The following is a 26705-nucleotide window of genomic DNA, read 5'->3' as shown; positions in this document are numbered from 1 at the left end:
GAGAAAGATTTGTAAAGAAATTCAAAGGAAGGCAACGAAGGAAGAGGTGGTGAGGAGGAAGAGGAAAGGTATTTGGGGTGGTAAAGGAGGCCAATACCTCCGCCACGGCCAGTAGTGCGAGAGATATGAGAGAAGGAGGAAGAGGAGGTAGTTAGGAAAGCTGGGGCAGGAGTGTTATGGGGGAGGGGGGGTCCAGGTTTCAGTTAGACATAGGAAATGAAGGTTGAGACGAAAGAATATGTCTAGAAGTGCTGCAGTCTTGTTGAAGATGGATCTGGCATTCCAGAGCGCCATGTTCATGATGCTGGAATGATGAGCAGTGGGGGAGTAAAGAAGATTGGGATGGACGGTGGGAGAGGGTAGGTGTGTAACAGGAGGAGTGGGGAAGGGGATTAAAGAGGGGACTGGGCATAAGAAGGGAAAAGGAGAGTAGGAGGGAGAGGGGAAGATGGTAAGAGTGAAAGAAGGGGGGGAGGGAAGAGAAGGTGGTGAGTAAGCAATTTGGCAGATCGCATAACAGAGGAATCAGTGATACGAGGAGCTATGATGGGTCGTTGCTTTTGAGTTATGATGGCGAGAACAGGGACCAATGTAGCAGCTCTTAGTCAAGACAGAGCTGGTGTAGGAGGGAGGAGGTTCAGATTGGGACTCTGATTGCTACTCGGTAAGGTACTCGGTTTGGTAGGTAGCAAGCAGATAGTCGGGGAGCGCAAGGTTAAGAGCAGGCAGCGAGAAGTGAATTGGGACAGGTTGGGCAGGAGGTTGGAAGATGTTCAGCTGCAGACTGTTTGGGAGGTGGCAGAGAGACAGGGCGTACTAGAACAGAGACAGGGTAAGAGAAGCGGTAGGGACCAGGCTAAGAAGGAGGTGGTAAGGCCCAGTTGCAGCGCCTGGCAGGGGGTAGGAGACAGGCAGGAAGTTGATGGTATTGGTTGTGCTCAAGCTGGGAAGGAGGTGGGAAGAGACTCAGCTATGGAGACTGTGAGGTAAGTGGTAGGGAAGGAAAAGGTAGGATAAGAGCTGTAGCAGTTTGCGTGTGACAAGTTAAATCCAGTAAGGGGGTGGAGGTTAGGTAGGAGAGCCTGCGTGGCGGGGAGAAGGGGGTCCAGTAGGTGGGACTGTGTGGTAGGCGGCAGGTGAGTGTTTGGGAGGACGAGGTCCAGTGGCTGTCACGTCCCAGGACAAAAGGGTGGAGAGGGTAGACGGGCGATCCAAATGGTCAGGAGAGTAGAGTGGGTAGCTGGGGAGAAGGGGGGGGCAGCGCAGTGGGAAGCTGTGGACCTCAGATGTGTGGTCCACACTGGGGCTGACGTGGATAGTGGTTGAGCTGTAGAGGAGGCGAGATGGTCGAGGTGGAGAATGAAGCGGCTCCTGCCGTTGTCAGATGGGATTCCCCAGCTATCACACCAGGCGCACCTTGTCTCAAATGTAGCGGCTCCTTTCGCTGTAAGGTGGGCCCTCAGCAGACACTCCTGGCTGAGGGTGCGGAAAGCAGTGCCTCACTCAACCAACAAGATGGCGGCCCCAGGCGGCAGAGGCAGGCCAGACGACACACAAGGTGAAATTCTGCTGCAGCTGGAAGCTCTGGACCTGGAGCACGGGTGCCCTGTAGGAAAGGCAGATGGAGGCCCCTGGACGGAATGGAGGCACCAGGTAGCAAGTACCTTCTGCTACGGGTGGAAGTCCCAGGACAGAGCGCCGTGGATCGAAGTCAGGAGCCGGAATGGAGGCGCAGTCAGTATGCACCCGGGGGGGGGGGGGCGGGGGTATGGCAGAGTCAGGCCAGAGGACACTGCAGGTAAGCGCCACTGCAGCTGGAGGCTCTGGACCAGGAGCGTAGGACCCCTGCAGGCAGGCAGATGGGGCTCCGGGCCAGAAATGAGACACCAGGCAGCAAGCACCTACCGACACGGATGCAGGACCCGCCGCCGTGGATGGAAGACAGGAGCCTAAGCGCAGGCGCTGTCAGCAGGCACCCGTTGCTGTAGGAGGAAGCCCCAGGGCTTCCTCCTACAGGAGGCTCCAGGCAGCTGAGGCGGGCGGGCGACACTGCGATTCTGGGCAGCCACGTCTACCCCTGTGTGGGGAGGGCCGCAAGCGGAGGCACTGGGTCCAGGATGGAGGCACCTGAACGGTTGCGGCGGGCAGCAAGAAACCGCTATTCCGGGTAGCTGCGCCGGCCACCAAGCGGGAAGGGCCGCAGTGGGAGCAAGCAGGAAGGTGCCGAAGGTGGCCCGCAGAGGGGTGGACCCAGGCGGAGGGTCAGTCATTGGGATGGCTTTGAGGGCCCACACTGCAGCCCATGGGGCACAGAAGGCGGGGAGGCACACACAATCAGGAAGGTCTCACTGGCGACAGAACAGGATGAGGCCTCGCCGAGGGGCTGTACCAGATCCAGTTGAAGGCAGATCCGATTCTTGACGAAATCACAGCCAGAGGGGCCCCTGGAGTCAAGAAGCAGGATCTGAGAGAGGTAGGGCATAGAATTGCTGTTTTTAATGTTTTGTTTATGAAAATAGCATGGCAGGATGCATTTTTGTAAATTCCAAGAGGTTTCCGTATGACACTGTGTCCAGCACCCACATGTCTGTTACTCGTCTCCAGTTGTGTGCAAACCTGGAGATCTGGCCTCCCTATGGGGCCGTGCTGTCGTACATGGTCAATGCTGGGTTTTACGCTGCCACCCTCAGAGCTGGAGGATTGTTTCTGCCGTTGCTTCTGCCTGAAATCCTTGGACTTTAGGTACCCTTGGTATGATCTTTTGTAGCTCTGGGAGTAGTATGATGACCCTCTAGAGTACTGCCTGCCACCTCTATTAGAGGAGTATGTCTATACCCTTCCTGCGGCTACCCTGAACGGACGGAAGGACTTGCGATTCTGCAGGGACCTGAATTTCACCGTATCCATTGATGGCCTTGAGGGCTTCATCAATCTTTGGGCCGAAGAGCTCCTCCCCCATGAATGTCATGTCCATCACTTTATGATGGACGTCGCTGCAGAAGTCTATGCATCTGAGCCATGCCTGCCACCAGCGCCATTCCCTACCTGCTTAAACCCAGTCTCTGCAAGGACCTCAGTCATATTGGTGCTATGGTTCGAGGCTTCCTCCCCTTCCTTGAGGATCAGCTTCACCTCTTTCCTCTTCTCTGGAAGATGCTCCAGGATTGGTGCTAGTTTGCGCCACATTTCCCCGTTATAGCGAGGGATGATAGCAACGGAATTGGCTGCCTTTACTGTAGTGGCCCCCATGGCCAGCACTTTCTTCCCATATGCGTCTTGCTTGCCTGCCTTTGTCTGGTGGTACTGCACATTTCTGTTTGTCCAACTTGGCCAATGCGACCTGCCGCCGATATCACAGACTCTAGTGAGGGTTGAGATGCTAGGCACGTCGAAGTCTCAGAGGGGTTATATTACGTGCCCAGCTGACATTTCATCGCTGGTGCTGTGAACTGGCGTTTCCTCCCTTTGAGGCCTTCCAGCCAAACATTAAGGATCGGTATTGACACCACCACCTCCCTCCTCTTGCCCATGTGGTCGAACAAGAAGCAATCTTTTTCTTCTTCGGAGGCGAGGACGACAAATTCTTTGTACACCCTTGTGATTGAGTGGAAACTCGAGATGTCATCCGGGCGGCAAGGCTTTTGCCGGCTCCTCTTCTGGCAAGTTTTCCTGTGGGGAGTGAAGTGCCCCAGTCATCGTCTCTCTGTGGAATGAGATGATGAAAATGTGTCCCGTGGGCAGTGGTCGAAGTGGGCGGGAGCAGTACTCCTCTACTTCTTTTAATTAAGTTGAACAAGTTACTTTCTTACCTGGTAACGTTCTTTCGATGGTATGGTCCGACAACGTATTCCATATCTATGACATGTAATCACCACAGCTGTGCTGCTTCGGAAACTTTTCGGCGTCTGCGTCCTGCGTCGATGACGTCGATGCGCCGTCGTCGAGGACCTCCTCCGACGTCCGACATCATCCGATGTGATAAGTAGGACGCACGACGCCCATAGCCTCAGTTGTAGTTTTTTCCCCCAGAACGTGTGACATAAGTCAACTGCCAGTCAGACACAAAGCCTTGCGGAACGTAAGCTGCAATCGCAAAAGAAATTCTGCAGCGGGGAAGGCAGGGCGGGAGCGATATGGAATACGTCGTCGGACCATCCCATCGAAAGAACGTTACCAGGTAAGAAAGTAACTTGTTCTTCGAGGGGATTGGGTCCTCCGACGTATTCCATATCTATGACAGACTCCCAAAGCAGTACCAAAGCAAGGAGGAGGGAAAGAATTTAGAATCAAAATTTAGAATAGCCAATCAAATAGCAGAGCAAAGGACCGCCTTGCCAAAGGCCAGATCCTGTGCTCGGATGGAATCGAGGGAATAGTGACGTACAAATGTATGTACTGAAGCCCAGGTGGCTGCATCACAGATGTTGCGAATAGGAACACCCCTCTGCAGGGCAGTAGACGCAGCCATACCCCTGGTAGAATGGGCCCGCAAGCCAGCCGGTGGATCCTTACCCGCCAGGCGGTAGCACTCCGAGATGGCCAAAATAATCCAACGAGACAAAGTCTGTTTCGTCACAGCTTGCCCCAAACGCTTTCCAGCGTAACCAATAAAGAGTTGATCATCCACTCTGACCCGGGACATGCGTGAAACATAAAAGCTTAAAGCTCTCCTAGGATCAAGCCTATGGAGCCTCTCCTCTTCCTTACCAGGATGCGGAGAAGGATAGAATGCCGGAAGAACAACCTTCTGGGCCAAATGAAATTCCGTCACTACCTTCGGAAGAAAAGAAGGACGAACTCCAAGGACAACCCTGTCCTTGTGAAATACAGTGAAGGGAGGCTTAACTGAAAGTGCCTGTAACTCACTCACTCTGCGAGCGGAAGTAACCGCAACTAAAAAACACAGTTTTCAGAGTTAACAGCCTCAAAGGGCAAGAATGTAAAGGCTCAAACGGAGCACCCATAAGAAACTTAAGAACAAGGATTAAATCCCAACCGGGCACCAGGAAAGGTGACGGAGGGAACACATTAGTGAGCCCTTTCAGGAACTCTGAAATCAAAGGGATTTTAAAGTAAGAACACTCTTCAGACGAGCGCTTAAAGATGGACAGCGCCGCCAGGTAACCCTTAACGGTACCCACTTGCAAGCCCATGTGGGCCAAAAAGTAAAAAGGACAGAACCATGGGGATGTCACATGCAAAAGGATCCACATTCTGAACTCTGCACCAGTCGCAGAACTTACGCCAACGGCCACGGTACAGAGACTTTGTTGCTGGCCTTCGGGCCGAAAGCAACACCTCCATCACGTCCTCAGGGAGGTCCCAATCCTTATACCTCAACCTTTCAGAAGCCAAGCGTGAAGGTTGAGGGATCTGACCTCTGGAAGGAGAACCTGACCCCCCTCCCGTGAGAGCAGATCGTCTCGTTAGGGAAGACGACGTGGAGGGCAGATGAATAAGTCGAGAAGGTCCGGGTACCATGTCCTCCGAGCCCACGCCGGGGCAATGAGGATCATCCGGGAACCGAACTTCCGTAACTTCCGCAGCACTTGCGGGATGACGGGGACTGGAGGAAACGCGTACAGCAGCGGGAAGGACCACTCCACCACGAACGCGTCTACTAAGGCTCCTTTTGGAGGAAATTCCCGCGAGCAAAACCTTTCGCACTTCCGGTTGACACTGGAGGCGAAGAGATCCACTTGAGGGGTCCCCCCAAAGGGCGAAGATCTCCAGGAGAATCTCCTGAGCCAACTCCCACTCGAGAGAGATCGCGCTCTGCCTGCTCAGAGCATCCGCCGTCACGTTTTCGGCTCCGGCCAGATGAACTGCCGAGATCGAAACTTCCTGCTGGATGGCCCAGAACTCGAGCTGCATCGCCTCCCTGCACAGAGGAAGTGACCCTGCCCCCCCTTTTTGTTGAGGTAGTGCATGGCCACTGTGTTGTCCGTCAGGATCAGGACATTCTTCCCTCGCACAGACGGCAGAAAAGCCTTCAGGGCTAGCCTGACGGCCCTCAGCTCCAACAGATTGATATGGAGACTGTACTCCGACGGAGACCAACGACCGCTGACTGTCAGCCCGTTGGCATGAGCTCCCCATCCCGTGAGGGATGCATCCGTCACGATCGTCACCCCCGGCCAGGGAAGCCAAAATGGAGCACCCCTCATCAAGTTGCCTTCGACGGCCCACCACAGAAGGTCCTGGGCGACCGAGGACGGCACCTGAATCGAGACCGACATCCTGCCGGAGGACTGCGACCATTGCGTCTTGAGTGCCCACTGCAAAGATCTCATCCGCAGGCGAACCTCTGGCACCAGAAGAATGCAGGATGCCATGAGGCTGAGCAACCTCAAGAACTCGAACGCTGGGAGCGTCTGGGCATGCTGAAACTTGTGCACCATCTGCTGAATGTGAAGAGCCCTCACCTGGGGAGGAAAACACAGCCCCAGGGAAGTGTCGAGCACTGCTCCGATGTACTGGAGCCGCTGTGTTGGCGTCAAATGAGACTTCTTTAAATTGAGGGAGAAGCCCAGCCTGTGAAGGGAGCCACAGGTGACCGACAGATGATCCAGGACTTGCTCGGGAGAGCTCCCCCTGATCAACCAATCGTCCAGGTAGGGGTAGACGTGAATCCCCCCTTGACTGAGATGCGCTGCCACCACCACCATGAGCTTGGTGAAAACCCTCGGGCGGAGGTCAATCCGAACGGCAGGACCCGAAACTGAAAGTGCAAGTCGCCAACCGCGAACCTCAGGTACTTCTTGTGCTTGGGATGGATCGGCACATGGAAGTAAGCATCCTTGAGGTCGAGTGACACCAACCAGTCCTGAAGCTGAAGGGCCTGGAGGACTTGAGAGAGAGTAACCATCTTGAACTTGTCCTTCCTGAGGAGTTTGTTCAAACCGCGCAAGTCCATGATGGGTCTCAATCCCCCGTCTTTCTTCGAAACCAAAAAATAAGGGGAATACCATCCCTTGTTCCTCTCCGCTACAGGCACCAGTTCTATGGCGCCTTTCTCCAGCAGGGCCTGAATTTCCTGCGCAAGGAGCGGATCCGGACTCTGCAAAGAGAGGTTCCCCGGTGGATTGTCGCGAGGCCTGTGCCGAAAGGGAAGACAGTAGCCGTGGGTTATGATCTCCAGAACCCACACATCTGAAGTAATGGTTTGCCACTCTACAAGATGCTGCGCCAGCCTTCCCCCAACCGGCGAACCATGGGACATGGCCTCACGACTGAGTGGGAGCGGCTGCGGCGTTACCTGAGGGCAAAGAGGCAACTGCCCGAGCGGCCTTGGCACCACGGGTACCCTGTCGTCCACCTCTGGTACCCCCGCGTTGGCCTCTTTGACTGCCAGCTCCTCTCGCTTTACTGAAGGATGAGTAATAGCGAAAGGAACCACCCCTCCACTGCTGTCCCCTAGGACGAAAAGGCAGAGGTTGGCGAACTGCAGCGCCCAACAACTTCGCTGCAGCTTTTGAGGTCTGCAACCTCTCAAGGCTCTCGTCAGCCTTGCTGCCAAAAAGGTGTTCACCGTCAAAGGGCATGTTGAGGAGCCGGGACTGCACATCAGGAGCAAACCCCGACTTCCGCAACCACGCAAACCTGCGCATCACGGTGCTCGCCGCCATGGACCTACTGACGCATTCAGCTAAGTCCAAACCCGACTGAACGGACTCACACATGGCATCCTTACCATCCTGGACCATAGCAAGGAAACCATCCCGTTCATCCCCTTCGGGAATATGTTCAGCCGCTAACGCAACACAGTTCCACAGAGTGTGCGTGAAACGCGACAAGGCACAAATGGAGTTGGCCGCCTGAAGCGCCATACCACCAGAAGAAAACACTTTCTTCGCCCAGCCATCAAAACGTTTGTCGTCCCTATCAGGAGGGATGGTAGGGTACGACGCCTGCTTCGCCGGGGCCGTGGCCGCCTGCACCACCAAACTCTCCGGAGTGGGGTGCCTGGTCAAGTAGCAGGGGTCGCCACTGGCTGGACGGTATTTTCGCGACAAGGATCTGCCCACCGCCGGGAGACTCTCCGGAGCAGTCCAAGCCGCCGCCACCCTTCTCTGTAAAGCCATATGGAACGGCAGAACCGGGTCAGTTGGGGGACCAACATCAAGGATATCTGTCAGATCATCCTGCACAAATTCCCCTGGGGGAGCAGACCATCCCAAGTACTCAGAAACCCTAGCCATAAGGCGCCGGTACGAGGAATCAGCATGAGAGCCAGGCTCAGGCCTACAAAAATCCACCTCCGGAGAGGTGTCCAATCCACTGGCATCATGCAGTGACTGTCTCAACTCGTCAAACTGACTATGGCCCGAGACAATTTAATCCGGAACCTGACTAGGAACCAGGCCATCAGAATCTTCATCCGCCTCTGAAATATAGTCCAGGTGGCGAAAAGAAGGCACTCGAGAGTGCTTGCTCTTAACCAGAGCCTTCCTAGGGGGTCCACCCGTGCCCTGGGGTACCTCCGACACGAAAGGAGTCGATGGCGTCGAGCGAATCGGCGCCAGCGTCGAGAGAACCGGCACCGGCGCCGAGAGGATCGGCGTTGACGTCAGATGCAGCGCCTCCAGAATCGGCGGCGTCGACACAGCCCTCGAGGCCGGAGCCCCGAGCGTGTCCCTCGACGACCCGAGCGTCGACGGCCTCCACGACTCCCTCGAAGCCGGTGCCTCGAGAAAGCCTGTCGACGCCCTCGACGCCACAGACGTCGATGTCTTCATCGAAGACCTCACAGGAGCCCACGGTCTCGAACGCGTCGAGGACCGGGACCTGGAACGGGTATGCCGAGAACGAGTCCCCTTGTCCGAACGGGACCTCTCTCGTGACTCGTGCCGACCACTCTTGCGAGCGGTGTCTCTCGACCTCACACGACCGACCCCACTCGGGGGCGCGGACGGCTGAGTACCCTGCGGCTCAAGAATCGCCAGCATCTTCTTCCCGAAGGAAGCCCATTCCTCCAGCGTCGCACGGCTGGAGGGGTAAGCGACGCGCCGGGCAGAGCCCTCCGAAGAGGACCTGGAAGACGACCGGTGTCGGCGCTTCCGAGAATGCCTCGAAGAAGCTGAGGAATGGCGAGACCGACTCCTAGAAGGAGACCCACGAGACTTCCGACGATGACACGGAGAGTCACCCCTCGAATCATCCGTCGAAAGCCCCGCAGACTTCGACTTCCGGGGCTTGGACACCCGACCTACCGACAACTTCTTCTTACGTTCGCGTAAGGCTTTGGACGTGAGCGACTGGCAGTCGATAGTCATCCGTGTCGTGGGCCTCCCCGAGGCACCAGAGGCAGGCGTCGTGCGAGTCCGTCACCGACATCTTGGACCCACACTCCCCGCACTTCTTGAAACCCGGACGCGAGGTCGAAGACGAAGTAGACATCTTCAGAAGGATTTTCACCAACGAACAGGTTCGAAGAACCGAGAAGAACAGAACTCCAAAGAGTCGAGGCGTTTAAACCGAGAAACACGAAGCAACACGTTCGCGGAAAAAACGGAACTGAGGCTATGGGCATTGTGCGTCCTACTTATCACATCGGATGACGTCGGAGGAGGTCCTCGACGACGGCGCATCGACGTCATCGACGCAGGACGCAGACGACGAAAAGTTTCCGAAGCAGCACAGCTGTGGTGATTACATGTCATAGATATGGAATACGTCGGAGGACCCAATCCCCTCGAATTACCGTTCCTATACTTTTATTTTAAAAAGAAACCGTTCCGGAACGGTTTTGTTTTAAAATAAGTGTAGGAAGAGGTTGGATCTTGAATTTTCAGTGCACTGCACAGGACGTTTCCTTGTAGAACAGGCATATGTGTTTTGGGGGTTTTATTGTGCATGGGAGAGGGCGCGGCGATGGGGTCTGTGGGGAGCAGTGCAGGCCAGTAGGAAACAGTTCCACTACTTCTTTTTGTACACTTCGACCACTGCCCGTGGGTCATCTGTGTCCGTCAGCTCACCTTCCTCTTGTGTAGGCCATCCTGGAGATGAGACTGTGCAGCGACTCTTGAGAAGGAACAACATCAACACCGGTGATGTGCTTCTTCCCCTCGAGCCTGGACAGAACCTGGATGCTCTAGGGGGCGAGTGAGAGATATATCTATATCGCCACAGGGATCTAGTTACAGACCTGCCCATTGACCTAAACCAGGATTTTAGAGGGGAGAGTTGCCGCAGTGTTATAGGCTGAAACGGCAGCTGCTGGGGTGGTGGTTGTAGGGCTGGCAGAGCCAGTTCCATCAATGTGGAGTCCGGTTGGGTAATCACCCCCTGTAAGGAATGAGAGTACTTGAAACAAAGTACAGCCTGCTGGTGTTTTAGTAGCTACCGCATTTCCCTCGGATCAGCATCTAAATGGCTGGGGCCTGCAGCATGAGTAGGCCCTGCCTTCCACCGCGGTTATTGCAGGCCTTAACCAGATTTATCATCTCCAGGACAGTTCTCCATTTTGGAGCCAGCCTACTTGGGATGACTTTCTTGCAGTATGGCAGACTCCTCCGAGTCTGAGCCTTGTACTTGTTTGTGCTGTGCCTCAAAGTCTGTATCTATCTTGTGCTGCAATATTTCCTCAGGAATAAACTAGAAATATGTAATTGGAGAGATTGGTGAGGGCCCGACTTGTTCTAGGGACTACTCCTATCTGAGGGCTGTGGATGGAGTGGTCTGTAGGTGGAAACTTTGTCCCTGCAGTGGCTTTTGCCTCTGTCACTGAGGGTACCATTGACGAGCCGCCATTTCGCTGTGGTTCCTTATAAAAACAGTCAACGGGGACTTTATTTTACCTTCTGTGGATGCACCTGCAGTTTGCCTTTGGCCGTGTTTCGTTGACTCCTCTGTCGACAAGCTTATTTTCTGCTTGTGTTTCATCGGCGGAGCAGTAGATGGGCCTTCCTTCGAAGAACCGGTCGACAGGGTAGAGGTCAGCTTTTTGCCATGCCCGGGAGATTTGGAATGCCTTACAGAGCCTGGGAAGGACGCTGTCGATGAGGTGACTGTGGGCATGGTGACCGTCGACACAGTTGGAGGGTTCTTATGGCTCGAGGGTTTGGCCAGCCTCGGGGACTTTGAATGTTCATTGTGTCCCCCTGATGTGGACGTTGCCTTTGTACACTACCCCTTCAATCCGATTTCGATCTGTGTTTATGCTTGGATTTGTCTGTTGACTTATCGAACGGTTTCTCAGTCATCAACATGCTCAGCGTCGGGCTACTCCTCTGCATGCTCGACTACTAGGGTTTTCTTCCAGGTGACAACTGTCATTCAAGGGCTCTGAAGGACCTCTTCTCTCCCACCAAGGGGACATCTTGTCCAGTCATGGGATCGTAGCCATGGGAGACCCGGTTGCTTGTTCTTTTTCAGTGGCCATTCCTCCGACCTGGCCCCTCCTTTGGAACATAGTCGTTTCTCAGCAGGGCTGGCGATGCTCTTCGTCGACTCAACGTCCGAGGGGCACTGGGGGTAGTTACCCTTGTTCAGCCAACATACCAGCCACGGGTTCCTAGCTTTAAAAGTCTTTGAGCTAAGGCCTTTACAGATGTTGCAACAATCAACCGTGTGATAGGGGTACAAACAGCATATACAGTCAGTATGTTTGTCCCCTTCATACACGTTTTTTAGGCCACAAGTGCCACGGGTCTTAAACAAGGGTTTTCTCTTCCACCTCAATCCCCACTTATCTGTCACACAATATTGATCCAGAAGTGCAGAGTTGTTCCTTGAACAATTATGAAGATTTTAATGTTAATAATTCATTTAAAACTGAGAATGTATATTCTATGTGGAGAAAACCTGCCCGCTCCCATCAACTTTGATACGTGGCTAAAATCTGAAGGGAAGTAGAGACGTACTAGTGTCCAACTACTCTAGGTCCCATTGGGTGGGACCAAAACCAACCATAACCTGGGTGACAGCACGCAAAATAAAGAGTTTTTCTTGCTTTTAGCAAGGGAAACCAAAGGGTAAGCAATGATTCCCAGCCTGATGCCGAGGAATAATCACAGCATGTTAATCTAGGAAAGATCCAATGCTGGAGAAGGAATATGTTATTTCCATGTAAACTCCTGTTCTGCTGCATTTGTATGTTTAATAGAAAAGGAAAGCAAGCAGAAAGTGGAGTGCAAAGTGTTCCGTCGTGGTCAGAGTATTTTTTCTTCCCATTATTGGAGGTGTACCCTTGCATCCTTAGCAGTTGACTTTCTTTTTAAAAGCACACTCGGGACGTGGAAAGCAGATCAGAAAGGGGAGTGCCAAGTGGTCAGCAGTGGAAAGCAGTGACAGCGGCTACCATTAAGGTCGGTAAGAAAGTAAGTGTGAAATCTTTCCGTACCGGCGCCGTTAAATTAGAAATCCTAGCACATAAACTGCATAAATCGTCTACTGCGGTAGAGTGCGTGCCGATTAGTCCTCCACCGTGAATTTCTTTGACCACTTCTCCGTATACCGCTACTACCTTATAGTATAACTCATCTAAAGAGCAAAAGAAAAAGCAAATAATTATCTTTTCCCACCACTCCACTCGTTTGAGAATTATTGATGATCTAACACCAACTGCAAGTGAATAAAATTACCTAAACATCTCACTAAGCACGCTCATTGCGAATTAGTCAAACACATTTATAACAATTTCAGTTGTTAAAATGATATAACTAAACAAACAACTAAAATACCACAACTCCGCTGAGAATGCTAGTCAATAAGAGGATGTGTGGAGAAAACATGGTGACTGCAGGGTGTTAACCCTTTGAGCCGTGAACAATTTTGATACAGTGATTGCATTAAACATAGTGACTGCAGGGCTCACGCCCCTTGAGCCAGGAAAATGCTGCGTACATTGACTGTGGGGCAAGGACCCTTTGAACTATATGTGATCAAAGAACTAATTCATACAGTCAAACCGTCGCTCTTCAAAGACAACCAAAGCCAACAATCAAGAAACAAGATGCCAATTAAAAAAAAACAATAAGCCCAAGTCGGAGAAGGGAAGCATTCACAAATGACCTACGAGTACCTGAACTTGAAAATGAGACTCGCAGACACCAAGAGCAAGCAAAGCAAAATACTCCACAAAACAAGCATCTTTTACGGCCATCTTCAGATCATATTCGAAGTCTGCCTTTGCTGGGTATTGGTCCTTGACAGGTTGTGACATCATGGTACAGTGAAACATTCAAATATAACAAACCATTACTTAGTAACAAATGGCCTAGAGCTTTTAACCTTAAGTGTGATTGCACATGGTCCTCTTGGACATTGTAGCAATAAGAGGAAGTGCTAAACAAACAGGTTTTCTTTGAATTACAGTTTGCAATCTCATCTGCCTCCTGGCACTTCATAAGGCATTCTAATTTATGCGACCACCACCCCAGCACGTACAGCCTCTAGTTTCACCCTGTGAAAACAATTCAACACTTAACAACCTGGCCTCTGGCCGCATCTTTATTGCGAGCCCAAATAAATGGTGAGCCCCCTCTACGCAACTTCAATGCAATGAGCAAGATTATATCTGTTACTTATGGACCTGTTAAATCATAAACCTTCGTCCTGTTCGCAAGCTGACCTTCTACTGGCTGATTCATTCTTTCACAGTCAACCCCAAAGCCCAAAAATAACAATGTCCCAGATAACAAATATGCATCGTATAACTGCAAAGTCCGAATAAATTCACAAAAGCACACTACATGCAGATTTATATAAACTCCTTACTAAACTTTTCCATACATCTGTCTGTCAAAACACCTTTTATATATTTCTCTATGCGTATTGTTTATAAAATTATTTCTACTTTTCCGCGGGATCTCAGGACAGGGTAGCCGGCGCATGCGCATTGAAACCCTCTGTCTCCCAGTTCCCATGTGTTTTAGAGCACCCTGTGCAGATGGTGTTCATGCTGCATTTGTGATTTTTAACATTGCATCTTTCTACAGGCATGCAAATCTATATGTAACAATTCTAGACAACAGTAACACTAAAAGTAACATAGCCAATCCACAATTAACTACACTTGATACACATGACATTGCAACATTGCCCCCAATTCACCGGCACCACCAGTCATCAATGCATGCAACATGAACCTCCTCAAATCATGGGGACCTTTCCTGACCACCCCAACATGATCTTCGAACCGCTGGACTGCATGTTCATAGCTTGTGGCTGCCACACTGTGCTAGCTAAGAGCATCATTACCTTGGCTCAAACTGAAACCTCCATATTGCATCTGTCGTTTTCGAAACGCTGTTCAACCAGCATCTTTGCTGCTGATATTCATTGCCAGTAGAATCAACCCAGGTGGATCTCGAGCCAGGACCATCGGACGCCACAGCAAACCTCTGAACTCGAATGGCACATCCAGTCTCCCCTTCTTTAAGCAGAGCTTCGACCCACAACGTGTTTCAGTTCGACCCGTGCTCGGCACACTTCCCCTTTCAGAAAAACATGACTGCCTCATTCGAGCAGCTTCGAACTGTGCAAACACCACCTAGAAGCCTGGTTTGACAATGTCGAAAAGACCAGAACAGTGGAAGGTGCTATTTATTGGCAACTGTCCATATGGCCCATTTTTCCCCCTGCTTCATTGCCCACGGTGCTGCATCTTCTATCTTTGCATATTTTATGTTCTTTACACAGGTAAGAGTTATTCTATTCAGACTTTTTGCATACAGGTGTCTAATTAAAATACACATTTTACAGTACCTCGATTGGACATTCCCTTTATTTTGGATTATGCCTTTCTGTTTGGGTTGTTACTGTATCACATTCACAACCCTCGTGAAAGTATAAGACTTCCCTCTGCCCATGTTGCAACAAAAGGAGATCTCAACTGTGCCTGTTTTACTTTTATGATTGGAATCACTGTTGGTCTGTAGAAGTGGGAGGGCAGAGTAAGTGTTTAACTACTACTCACCCGTGTACTCCTGCAGAGCAGAAGTCATTTTGTCATAGACCTACACTATCATATGAACAGTGCTAATTAGACTTGGCTTACAGCTTTGCCCCGGATTAGCAAAACCCACAACAAAGTGGCTGTTTAAAGGGTAGACTAAGGCATGGTATTGGGCCATGCCCGCAACCATTTCAAGCCACACAGTGGCCACTGGACGTGGCCAGCAACACATGTTTTCTTCCGCCAAGCACTTGGCCAGGGCTACATATGTCCTCCAAAGTTACCTGGAGTGGCCAAAGCGCGTGGACCGAGGGCACAGCCATTTTCCAGCTCACAAAACCAGCTCCCTAGGTTTCTTGATTAGCCACAAGGATGGTTTGCTGCCATGACCTTGCCAACGCCAAGCCAATCTTAGAGGTCACTTTTCCCTAAGCCACCAGAAGTTATTCAAAGTGGTCACCTGCCATGGCTTGCAGTCATAACCATTCACCACTGTGCCTGGGCGTTGGCCTACAGCCCTCAACTTAGCCACCGCAAGCCAAACATGCATTTAAATTCTGAGCATTTTTTTTTTTCTCTTTGGTGAACAGACTTAAAATGCAAATTTTTCCAAAACGGGCATAGTTTAAAAAAAAAAAATCATTTTACTATATAATTTTTCATGGGCGTTTGAAGAATGGACAATCAATCAGACCTGCAGTTTTTCTTTTTGGTGGGTTCTTTCAGTAGTAGTGTCCACAGACTGGGCCTTATTCTTCCCCCACCCACACTCCGGAATTGTACTCTCGTATGCACCGGTCTGTAAACATTTTGTGGTCACTGGAACGTGCCTTGTATTATCGTGGTAATGCATTATTAGCGGATTGCTGCCGTAACAGGAAAAATGCTTGAAAATGTAAAAGTCGTTCCCGTACACTCAATCACTCCATGAGCACCCTTCCTCCTTTCACTGTGTAAATCCACACTCACCCTCCCGCTGGTTCCTGTGACTTTTTTTCAAAGGCTGCATGCGACGTTCACACAGGAATACCGCTGAATTCATGGAATGGTATGAAAAGGATGCGCCACAAAACAGGCTCTCCTTGCCATCCCAGACTAACAAATTACTCATGTGAAATCACTCCTTTCTGACCCAGTGTATTTTTTTGAACTTTCCTTTTTCAGCAAGTATCACTCACATTGAGCAAAACTGCAAAAAGATAGCTTTTCATTTCTAAAAGGCCTCAATATTGTAATACACCAAGGGAGGCACTTTTTCTGGACCACAGGCATCCCTTCATCTAATTTATTTTAAATAACTGCACAGATTTAAACCAAACAAATAAAAGTAATATCTATGATGCTTTGTGCACAACTGGTTTCTCATTTGGCGTAAATTCGTCCAGAGATTTTTGAATAACAAGTGTCAAAAATGGGAGTAGGATGACAACAAGCTTTTTCCTTAATAAAAGGGACGGGGGTTGTCTACAGCGGCGATCCTGTCATACTATCGTGGATCGATTGGCAAACTACTTCAACATGATTCAGTACTTCAAATCCCAAAGGCTTTATACAGCATCTCCCGTCTCTCGACTGCTGGGTCTCATGGCATCCCAAATCTTGGTGGTGACGGATATTAGGTTTCGCATGAGGTTGCTACAGGTGCTACTTTGCTGACAGTGGTCTAAGCTAACCGTTGTTGCAGCCAGAGCAGGATCCTGGCGCAAAAGACATTGTGAAACTACAATTCCAATTAATGCCTGCCAAAAGCAAATGCACAAAGGCATTGGAGTGGCCACTTGCACTATGGCTGCACCACCTCTTTTGAGTTAATGCATGGTGTCTATGTATGTCAGGACCAGTACGGTCTTTCTCCATATCAAAGGGAGGAAAGTGACCAGGGACAATCTGATCAGTCTCAACTCCAACAAATTATATGTTCTCAGCATTCCAATGGGGAAAACAGATCGGTAACTCTCAGATCTTGAAGGTGAGTGCCCCAGCCTTTCAGGGACGCTACAGCAGCTAGGTTCAGTTGGGGCCAGAGTTGTCAAAACAATGCCACATTCTGTAGGCTGTTCCTTTGGGACCACTATTCCAGGTCTCTGGACAATTTAGCTCATGAAGATCTGAGGTTCAACACCCAGAAATTAAACCACTGACAACTCAGAAGTCACTCTAGCAACCTTATGTATAGCCGGGCCCCTGTCTCTACAGAAAGGCAGGATACCATAAGACCCCATAAGCAGCGGAAATCCGAGGCAAGAACGTTCTTGCAATTGGACGGCATGCACCATCTTTAAGATGTTTGCTACAAGTACTTCAGGAAGGAAGGCCATGCCCAGGTGAGTGTCCAAGACCGCCCTGATGAACCGGGGGGACTCAGACGGGAGAAACCAAAGACATCCATAAGTCCAGGGAGAAACCCAATCTGTACGACAGGCTGTATGTCTGATATAAATGTGCTGAAGGCCTGGTCTGGGGAGGGAGTTTAACGAGCCAAGCATCCAGATATGTAAAGATGCACTCCTTTCTGAAGTGAGCCGCTACCATGTCCAACAGCTTAGTAAAAACCAAGGGTGCTGAAAAAAGACAGAACGGCAGGAAACTGAATTTGTAGTGGCAGTACCTCCCTGAATCTCAGATACTTCCTATGTGCGTCTGTTGATGGTAGGCATCCTGGAGATGCAGGAGGACCAGCCAATCTGGCGGTCCTTTGACCTGAAGAATCAGGGATGTGCAAAACCCTCTTGAACATGGCCCCAGTAGTCCTTTGGCACCAGAAAATAAGTATACCAGCCCTTGCCTTGTTCTGAGCTGGGTAGCAGTTCTATGGCCCATTTTGACAGAAACTGACAAACCTCCTTCAGTAGGAAGGGGTCCATAGGATAATACTAACAGTTGGGTGGATGGTCTGTAGGGTGATTAGCAAAATAGAGACAGTTTCTCTGGTGACTTACCTGGAAGTGATGACATAAAACACAAAGCACTGAATGATGCTCTAAGAATAAAATAATTCGACCACATCTCTAAGATTAGAAGGGAGGCCCATTGGCTCACCATCAAGGAAAGAATCTCCTTCAAAACACTGTGCATCACACATAAGTGTATCAACACAGTGCCCTTCTACCAGAACAATATCATCACCCACAAAAAAAGCATCAGCGTCCTCCGATCGAGCAGTAATTCACTCCTCGATATGCCCCGTTACCAAAGATCCAGGGCAGGGGGTAATAGCTTTGTGGTATTAGCTCCAAAACTGTGGAATACCCTCACCCCAACTTCAGAGCCGAACTCTCTCACCAGAAATGCAAGAAAATGCAAAAAACCTGGCTCTTCAATCTACATGAATGATTGTATGTATATTTTACTGTATTTCATGTACCGACTGTAACCTGCAACTAGAAATGTAAGATCCATGTAATTAATGTACTATTTTTTGTAACCAGACAAGTAAGCCTTCTGTAACTACGCCGTGATAACTCACGGTCTGGACGTATAACAAATAATAAATAAAATAATAAGGCTCAGGCATTGGAAGTGACGAATGTCCATTCTTGTCAAACAGGTAGATTCTGCTTTCAACCGAGGAGGGATGGTGAAGTCCATAGACGTGAGGGTTAAACTGGCAAAACCATGTGCCCCTGCACTTGAGGCAGAGCTCGGGTGTCACAGTCCGCTGCTGTTGGACGGTCAGGCTCAGAGATTTTGACGTCACTTTAGAAGTATGGAATTTATGGGGGGGGGGCATTCCTATTTAACAGATTGGAAATCCTGTTTTAGGTCAACAGAAGTTTTGCCTGGACACCCAGGGCAAAACTTAACATTCTCAGCCAAGAGTATCTCCACATTACTATTCAGATGACCGGAGTTCTGGCCAGCAGTCGGAAGTGCTCCGGCCAGACTGGAGGATCTGGCAAGAAGCATCCTTTCATCCTTCACCAGGGCCTCAAAATCATCCCTCATGTCGCGTGCAGTGGTGCCTTCTGCCGCTTCTGAAATAATGGACCAAACCCCAAATGAAAATTTAGCTAAGGCACGGGAGGTGTTGCTACATTTCAGACAAAGGCCTGCCGGGCCAAAAACTGTTATAACCCAGGCAACTAGTCTCTTGCTCTCCCAATCCAGGGGGAAAGACGGCGTCTTCAGGATCGCTTTGGCAGTCTGGACAACTAAGCTTTCATGTGATGCATGAGTGGACAGGAACAGAGTCTGATGGTGCTGGCCAGTTCTGTTGGACAGGTCCTAGTCTACAGTCAGGATGGAGGTTAGCTTGAAACACAGTTCAAGGACTTGCGCTTCTACTGCTTGCTTGAATGGCAATAGGGTCTCTTTCTTCGGACCAGCTTTCAGAATATCCGTCAGCTCAGTCTGCATCTTGGGGCAAGGGGGGCTATAAACCCAACGTATGAACTACCTTGGCTATCAGACGCTGAAAAGCTGCCTAAGGCTTCCCCTTAGAATAGTTCGGGGAGGTGTTCAGAGCACCTGCACTGTATAAATCAGAAGCAAGATCCACCAAGACAGCTTCCACTCCATAAAATCCCTCTGGGAATACCTTAACTTTCCAGGGGTAGAGGGGTTATAATCCAAAAGCAATGGACTTCCCTGGTCACCAAAAAGGTCTTCCATCCAAGACATGAATGCACCCCTAGGAGTGGAGCATACTTCCAAGAAGCCATGGGGTCAGTCAGAACCACCACAGATGCACGTTGATCGGATGTGACCTCAGGACAGGTTATCAGTCTTCAACATGGCCAAGCCCAAGGGTGTATTGTCACATGACACCAGTCTCTCTGCCGGCTCATCGGAGCGTGGTGGACAGGCAGCTCTGGCAGGGCCTAGGCCAAAGCCATTGATACCAGTGCTGAAGCCACAGGCGCGTTGGCAAACATAATGAGCATCTTAAGCCGGGTGGCCTCCCATTCCACAGGAGTAGAGGACTGGGTAGGGAAAGGAACCTGAGGTGCAACTCTTCAGAGGAATCTCCGAGACCATGCTCCTTTTCCTTGAAGAAAAATGTTTAGAAGATCCGACAAGTGAACCCAGACATCTTGCGATGCATTTTTTTCTTCTTTGTCCTATGGACCGGGGACAGTTCTTTTGTGCAATGTTCAATGCTGGGATACCGTGAATGGTCCGTCACCTGCCCCCTTATGGAGGAAGGTGAAAAGCTTCATTGCCTTGCGTTCACGGAGCACCTTCGGGTGCATCAACTGACAGGACCTGCAATCCAGCAGGTCGTGCAATTCAAAGAGGCAATAAAGACATCCTTTGGGGATCTGAGATGGCCATCTGACGTCTGCAGTGGACGCAGTGCTTCAAACCAGAGGGCTTTGACCGATTGTGCATAATGTCAAAAAACAAGAAGCTTAAAAAACTAAGCGGTGTTCCTGAAGCAAGCAGAGTGCATGGAAGAAAGGAACTAAGGTCACTGGGCGAAGCACATCTATAAATACTGGCCCCAAAGTCCTACCTTGTGCAGGGTGAGTAGAGTCATCGGGCCGAGCCATTCGTGAGCCATGCTGCGCACCCATGCAGCTAAAACACTTCAAGAGCAGGTGCACTGGGAGATAGATAGCAAAGATCAGGAATCTGTGGGAGGAAGGAATCCATTAGAAAAAGTAGTCAAAACTTGCTTCCATAAAGCCTAGGACAAAATGACCACCAAGGGGTGGGGGCATTACGAACAGACCATACCAGGACACAAAAGGTAGATTGCTCACGTTGTTGTCTGCCCAAAAATGTGTTTCAGGGAGGCTGAACAACTTGTTAAGTACAGGGATTCTTTTCTAGTTGTGGTTTACAGCATCTGGCCTCCAGGGATTTGAACCCTGGGCCAACGATGACCAACAAGACGAGAAAGAACAAGCAAACTTCCCACGATGTAGCTAGAAATGAAGGCAAGTAAACCGGTGAAGGCTTGGTGGACAAAGGATGGGTTAGCATAGCAGAAAACTATCCTAGCATGGGGATGATGGATGTGGTGAGCCAGGACGGCGCAAGGAGAATGTGAAGGGCAGTGGTATCCTACTAACATTCCAGGAGATAGCAGCTATCAGCAGCAAGATTTGAGCAAGTGTAAAATGGCAGGCAGCAGCAGAACAATGGCCTGTAAATTGTCTCATCGTGAAAGGCCCGACTCAACGCAGAAATTGAGTAAGCAGGAGGATGAAGGAAGCTCAAACATGACTTCTAGCAAGAGAAAACTCCAACAGAAATCTGGCTAGGCCACTGCATCCAGCCATTATGGCAAGAAGAGGGTCTATAAAAGGCAGGAAAAGCTCCAGCCAGAAATCAGACCTGCTTCTTCCAAGATCTTGAGAAAAGTAAACAAGAAACCGAGAAGGGACTAGGAGTACCCTTAAGTACCACTACTCCCAATTTGTGGCTAAAGCCAGCATACCACATACAAATGGAGGCTAGGAACAAAGGATGCAGGTGGCCAACCATTGTTGGCCAGAAGATCTGCCACATAACCGAGACCACACTGACAGGATGTGAGAGGCAGAGTTCAGGTGAGCTCACAAAGCACCCACATTGCCAGAACAGTCACTTTAGCCTACCTCGTGGCTGCTGTGAACAAAGTTTGCCCTAATATATACTAAATGCCGAAGGCAAGACTTGAAAAAGAAAATCGGTAACCCAGTGGCTACCAATGCAATGAAAAGGCTTGCAGCGCTGGTAAAGCCAACACTAAGGTACTGCTGCCACCAACCTCCTCCTTACAACCAATGTAAGATGGCAGAATCACCGTAGAACTTAAATCGGTGCTTAGTTGCACAGCTGAGAACGGGCCCCTTCTGAGCAAAAAGACAATATACCTTAAGTGATTGAAAATGTTTTCAACAGCCACGGAGCCTTAGGAGAAGTCCCTCTGGCTATCAAAAATAGGTAAGAGATGCAATACAGGGGTGAAAAGCGACAAGTTTGAGGGGCTCTAAAAAAGGCCCCCAGAATATGCAAAATAGGGTTACCAGACATTTGATGGAAAAAAATTGGTCGACTGGACAAATGGTCGAACCAATTTGGTCGAAAACACAATGGTCGAATTTTTTAATTTTTTTTATTTTTACCCCTTTTTTTGGGGGGGTCCTCAATCCACTTTTTTTCCCTAAACTACAACCTTATATATATATATATATATATATATATAAATAAAAACAATTCGACCATTTGGGTTGACGAAATTACATCGACCAAATGTCCTGTTGACAAATTTTTTTCGATGAAATGTCCGGACACCGCAAAATAGGAGTGCTTTCTAAACAGTGCCTGATAGCACAACAACCAGAGTGTCTGGTTCTTCAGCCTTGCGAGAGCCAGACATCAGGTCTCATCAGTGCTGTTGCATTTCCGTAAACAAAGCTTACATCTCATGGAAGAAGGATTCCAAGTCCCCTGGCATCATGGAGGCCACCGGCACCTGCAACGCCATAAAAGCCATCACCACTGACTTCATAGGAAAGTCTGCAGTGGAGAAAATCAGTCTTTGGTCTATAGTAAACAGAAAACACACAAAGTAAAACCCCAACTCCATCATGTACAATTTTAACATGGCAGCAGTGGTGGAGAAGTAATAGCTTTGATGATCTGTGTAAAACACCAGAACCGCGTGTCATCGTTCATTCAGAGAGGCTATTTCAAGCCAGTTAGGGAGAATTCTCAGAAATGTGCTAATTCCCTTCTACCTTAGAGACCTCTGGTTCTTTTTGCTAGAGTTTGGGACTTAATTTCTAAGAGAGAGCAAGACCTTTTCCCACTCTCTCATGCATTTTTGTTTAATTTGGACTCGGTTTCTTTTGACTTTGGAGTCTGACAAACTCTAGAGCATAATGTTTACATTGTTAACCACGGCACCTTCAGTGCGGTGGCACAGGAAGTCTCTTAGATTTCCCAAAGGTTTAAATGCCTTCTCTTGGTGAACCTACTGTTTCCAAGAGCAGTGAAGTGAAGTGAAATTGACTTTACTTACATTTTGTAACTTTCTAGACCCAGCACACACCATTTTACAATAGGGTGCCAGAGGGGTTACTTAGTGTTCCCTTTGTCTAATTTCTCATGTAACATTTTTATGTTACCCTTTCTACAATTAATGGCTGGTGGCAGTGGTTTACTTTTTGCTACCATTGTATATATCTACCGCGAGCTGCAATTGCAGCTGCAGTAAAGCACCCATGGGTGCCCATTTTGTCAAAATAGCCCCGGTCTTCTTTTTTCACCATTTCTTGTTGGTCCTTCTTGAGATTTAATCTGCGCACCAAACCAGGTTTGGTCCCTTTGTTCGCCTAGTCTTTGGCGCGATTCACTAGTGAAGCCCGCCTCTGGCTCCAGTATGTCTGATAGGGGTAGAAGTGAGGGAGGTGCCCGAAACTCCCTGTGCTTAATCCCCCTGGTTACCGGAATGCACCCAAAGGTGATTGGCTGGCTGGCTGACCTTGGAGGACAGCCACCCTGCTGTGTGATTGACAGCTAGGCTGCAAATGAATGATCTGTAGTTTGCCCATTGCTGCCGCCGACCTTCCATTCGTAAAGCAGGAGTCCCCAGACGTCCTCTCTTATCCCCACAACTGAGGTCCAGGGAACAAAGGATCTGCAGACCTACACAGGAACAGAAGTCCGCTGGAACCAATTTCTTCTAACCAAAGGTACTGTAAAACTAAGGGGACTTGCCTCTTGTTGTTTAGCCTTGCAAGTTTTCAGTTAGACTTGTCTTGGTTGCGTTTGCAGAGTTGCATGCAGCTTTGCCCCTCACAAGCCTTGCAGCTTGTGGCCCTACAGTGATGCTACTTTCTTCAAAGACTAAAAACTTTGTGCAAGACTTTTACTTACCTGCAAGAAGAGCTTCAGCTCACCTTAAGTTTTGCTCAACTAACATTGGCTGTCCTGGCTCCCTGAAAGACTCTTCTTATCCTCCGACCTTGTGCTTTAGCTATCCCTTAACAAACGTCACACATTAGATAACTTGTGAGGATGGGAAAGGGTTAATTTACTTTGCATTAGGGGTTCAAAAGTAGTTAACTGCTTAAGAATATTTGTTAACCTTTGTTTTATTCCCTAAAACCTTTTCTTTGACACCAAACTCAGTATTGCTCTAAATGTGCCAGTGCTATATCAATGTCCACAGAGTCCTATTTATTTAAGTCACCTCAGAATGTAGGAAGTGTCTCTGTGCCATCTGAAATGGGTATTTGATTTATTGAAACTGAGAGCGTGTATTTTGAAGTATATTTGTGTTACATATATATTGCTCCCTTCTAAAGAAGGCTTATTCAACTGACTGTTAAATTAATAAATAATTGTTTAATCAAGAAACCTGGAGTGCAAGTGTAGTGTTTATTTGGATAATCGTCACTGTGAATCTCTGTGATAACCCTACAGCTCACACTGACCCCTCTTGAGATAAGCCTGGCTGCTCAGTCACCTAACCAACTTGGGTAGTACATGCTTATACCAAAGTTTGGGTTAACTATTGCCAAGAGGACAAGGCTGGTGCAGTCTCCCACATGATACTGAATACAATCTTGCCTAACACCAGTTATATTGAATGCCAACAGGTTAAAATAGCAAACATTATCAGGTTAAACAAAACCATATAAAACTAGAACACAATTAAAAAAGGGCAATGTTGATATAGCATACAGATTACCTGTTTGTGATGTACAAGTTGTTTTCGAATCTTTCTGGAATATAATCTGTCCAAACTACTGTTTCCCTTTGTTGATCTATTCAGACTTTGTGTATGAAGATTGTTGTTAATAAAACTCCACTGATTTCCTATAGGGAGAAAGTGAAAAAGTTGGGTCCATTAGACACACTCAATAAAGAATACTTTTTAATAAAGTGAATGATCGAAAATAAATAATTTCTTGAACATTTTAGAGAAAACACTCACAAAGCCATTGTGAAATAAAACAATTAATAATCCAACAGGGTTCAGACTAATCAATGACGAGCTTTTTGAAGCCAAATAAAGTATGAAGTAGACCAATTATGAGCAAGTCAGGTTAGGCCGGGGGGGGGCTTGCTCTGGAATTGCAGTGAGGTGTTGCGTGAGGTAGAGCTTTGCTCCCTCCTGCTCTGGCGGCTCGTTGACTACCCTGGTCCCCTGTGGGGGCATCCATCCCAGAACATCGACAAACCGCCCTTGAGGACCTCCGCGGCCCTGAATCAACTCCGGCTGCCGCCCCACGGAGGACTACAGCGGTAGCTCGGCCCAGTGAGTCTCTACAGCTGCTGACTTCCATTCCACCCCCTCACCCACCCCGCCCCCAGGGCTCATAAATCGGCCTGAGTGTGCCTCGGCCCGGTCCTAGGATTGCAGGACCCGGCACCATCATCTAGCACGTTCAACCCTGTGCTTCGGCGGCAGTATGCCCTGGTCTCCTGCATTGGGAAGTAACTTGGCCTCAAACAACGTGCTGCACCGAGACACACGGCACCGTAGGCCTTGGGCGCCCCAGGTGGAGCCATCGGGAGCAGAGCCGGATCTCGTAATCCGTCACTCCTGATTTGCTGGAACTCGAGTCACTGGCTGCACACCCCACCTGACCCCAGATCTCCAGCCCCCTTCAGGGCCCTTAAGACTGCGGGACCCAGCTCCTCCTCCAGGGGGCCCGTTGACTGGCCTGCTCTGCCCCATGCTTCGGCAGAAGATCACCCGAGTCTCCTGCATAGGGAAGTAATCTGGCCTTAAACAATGTGTTGCCAAGAGAGACTGCAAAATAGGCCTGAGGCACATCGGATGTAGACATCGGGAGCGGAGCCTGATCTCTGACACTAGCACACTCCTGATTTACTGGAACATTGGTCACCGGCTGTACGCCCCACCAGACCCCTGGTTCTGGCTCCCTTCAGTGCCCCTCGCCCTCCCCGGTATGTCCCCGGACCCCACAGCTACACGCAGAAGGGCACAGGACTTCCAAATTTGAATATTGCACTGTCCAGGCACATCCTGCTGCCCCGCTCCCCCGCTCACTCCCCCCCCCCCCTCTCTGACACCATTCCTCTCGATCCTGGCATGAAACCACAGGGTTAGGGGCAGGCTCGGGCTATTCCAGTACCACCCCATATCTGAGTTTCAGGGACTAATAACAGCTCGGCTCCCAAGGTGACCCCCACTGAGGAGAGTGGTCCTGCAGCAGCTTAGGCAATATTGCCTCCTTGACACAGTGTGTCAAACTGATGCGCCTTGATATAATAAGGGGTACCACGCCATACTGAGAAGTGGGTGCAGAGCTGGTGCACTCAGACTGCAGCCCCAACACCACACCTCAGTCTTGTGCTCAAAGGAAATGGCAAAGCACAGGAAACAAATATGGACCAGTTCACAAGGCAAGAGCAGCCACCCGATGCCCAACCCCAACCTCGGTCCCAGCAGCGGTCAATATATCTACACTAAATCAGACATTATTGAGCCAGAAGAACAGCAGAGACTCCCTTGGATCGAAAATTGATATGCTGACCTTCAAGGTGGAGACCTCCGCCATGCAGATTGATAAGCTCTGCAGTCATATGACGGAGGTGGAACAACTGATTGGAGACACAGGACAGGGTCGCATCCCTACAGAGGGAGGTGGTGCCATTGCAACAATCGGTGAGGCGAGTGGAAGCAAAGAATGAAGACCTGGAGGGGATATCCAGGAGAAACAATATCCGCATCGTGGGGGTCCCAGAGACCGCCCACATCAACCATATGGAACAATTTGTTTAAAAACTCCTGGTGGAGATACTTCATCGCCCCGAGTTGTCCTCCATGTTTCTGGTGGAAAGGGCACATCGCTCCATGGCAGCAAAACCACCACCAGGAGCTCCAGACAGACCCATT

The 26705-nt window shown here is 49.6% G+C and overlaps 1 protein-coding gene across 5 annotated transcripts in view; it reads right to left on the bottom strand.

Moving 5' to 3' along the window:
* BIRC6 (baculoviral IAP repeat containing 6) overlaps positions 1 to 26705 on the bottom strand; it is a 3097233-nt gene that overhangs the window by 1545089 nt on the left and 1525439 nt on the right. For all 5 annotated transcript variants that reach the window (XR_011268132.1, XM_069607902.1, XM_069607904.1 and 2 more), the window contains one exon: positions 24528 to 24655. Coding sequence is in view for 4 of the 5 variants with exons in the window: in XM_069607902.1 (XP_069464003.1) it covers positions 24528 to 24655 (128 nt within the window). In the remaining variant the exon portion in view is untranslated. The remainder of the gene's footprint in view (positions 1 to 24527; positions 24656 to 26705) is intronic.

This window comes from Ambystoma mexicanum, chromosome 4q (genome assembly GCF_040938575.1).
Source record: "Ambystoma mexicanum isolate Mex_15411 chromosome 4q, UKY_AmexF1_1, whole genome shotgun sequence".
Classification (NCBI taxonomy): Eukaryota; Metazoa; Chordata; class Amphibia; order Caudata; family Ambystomatidae; genus Ambystoma; species Ambystoma mexicanum.
This window is presented reverse-complemented; position numbering and strand designations above follow the sequence as displayed.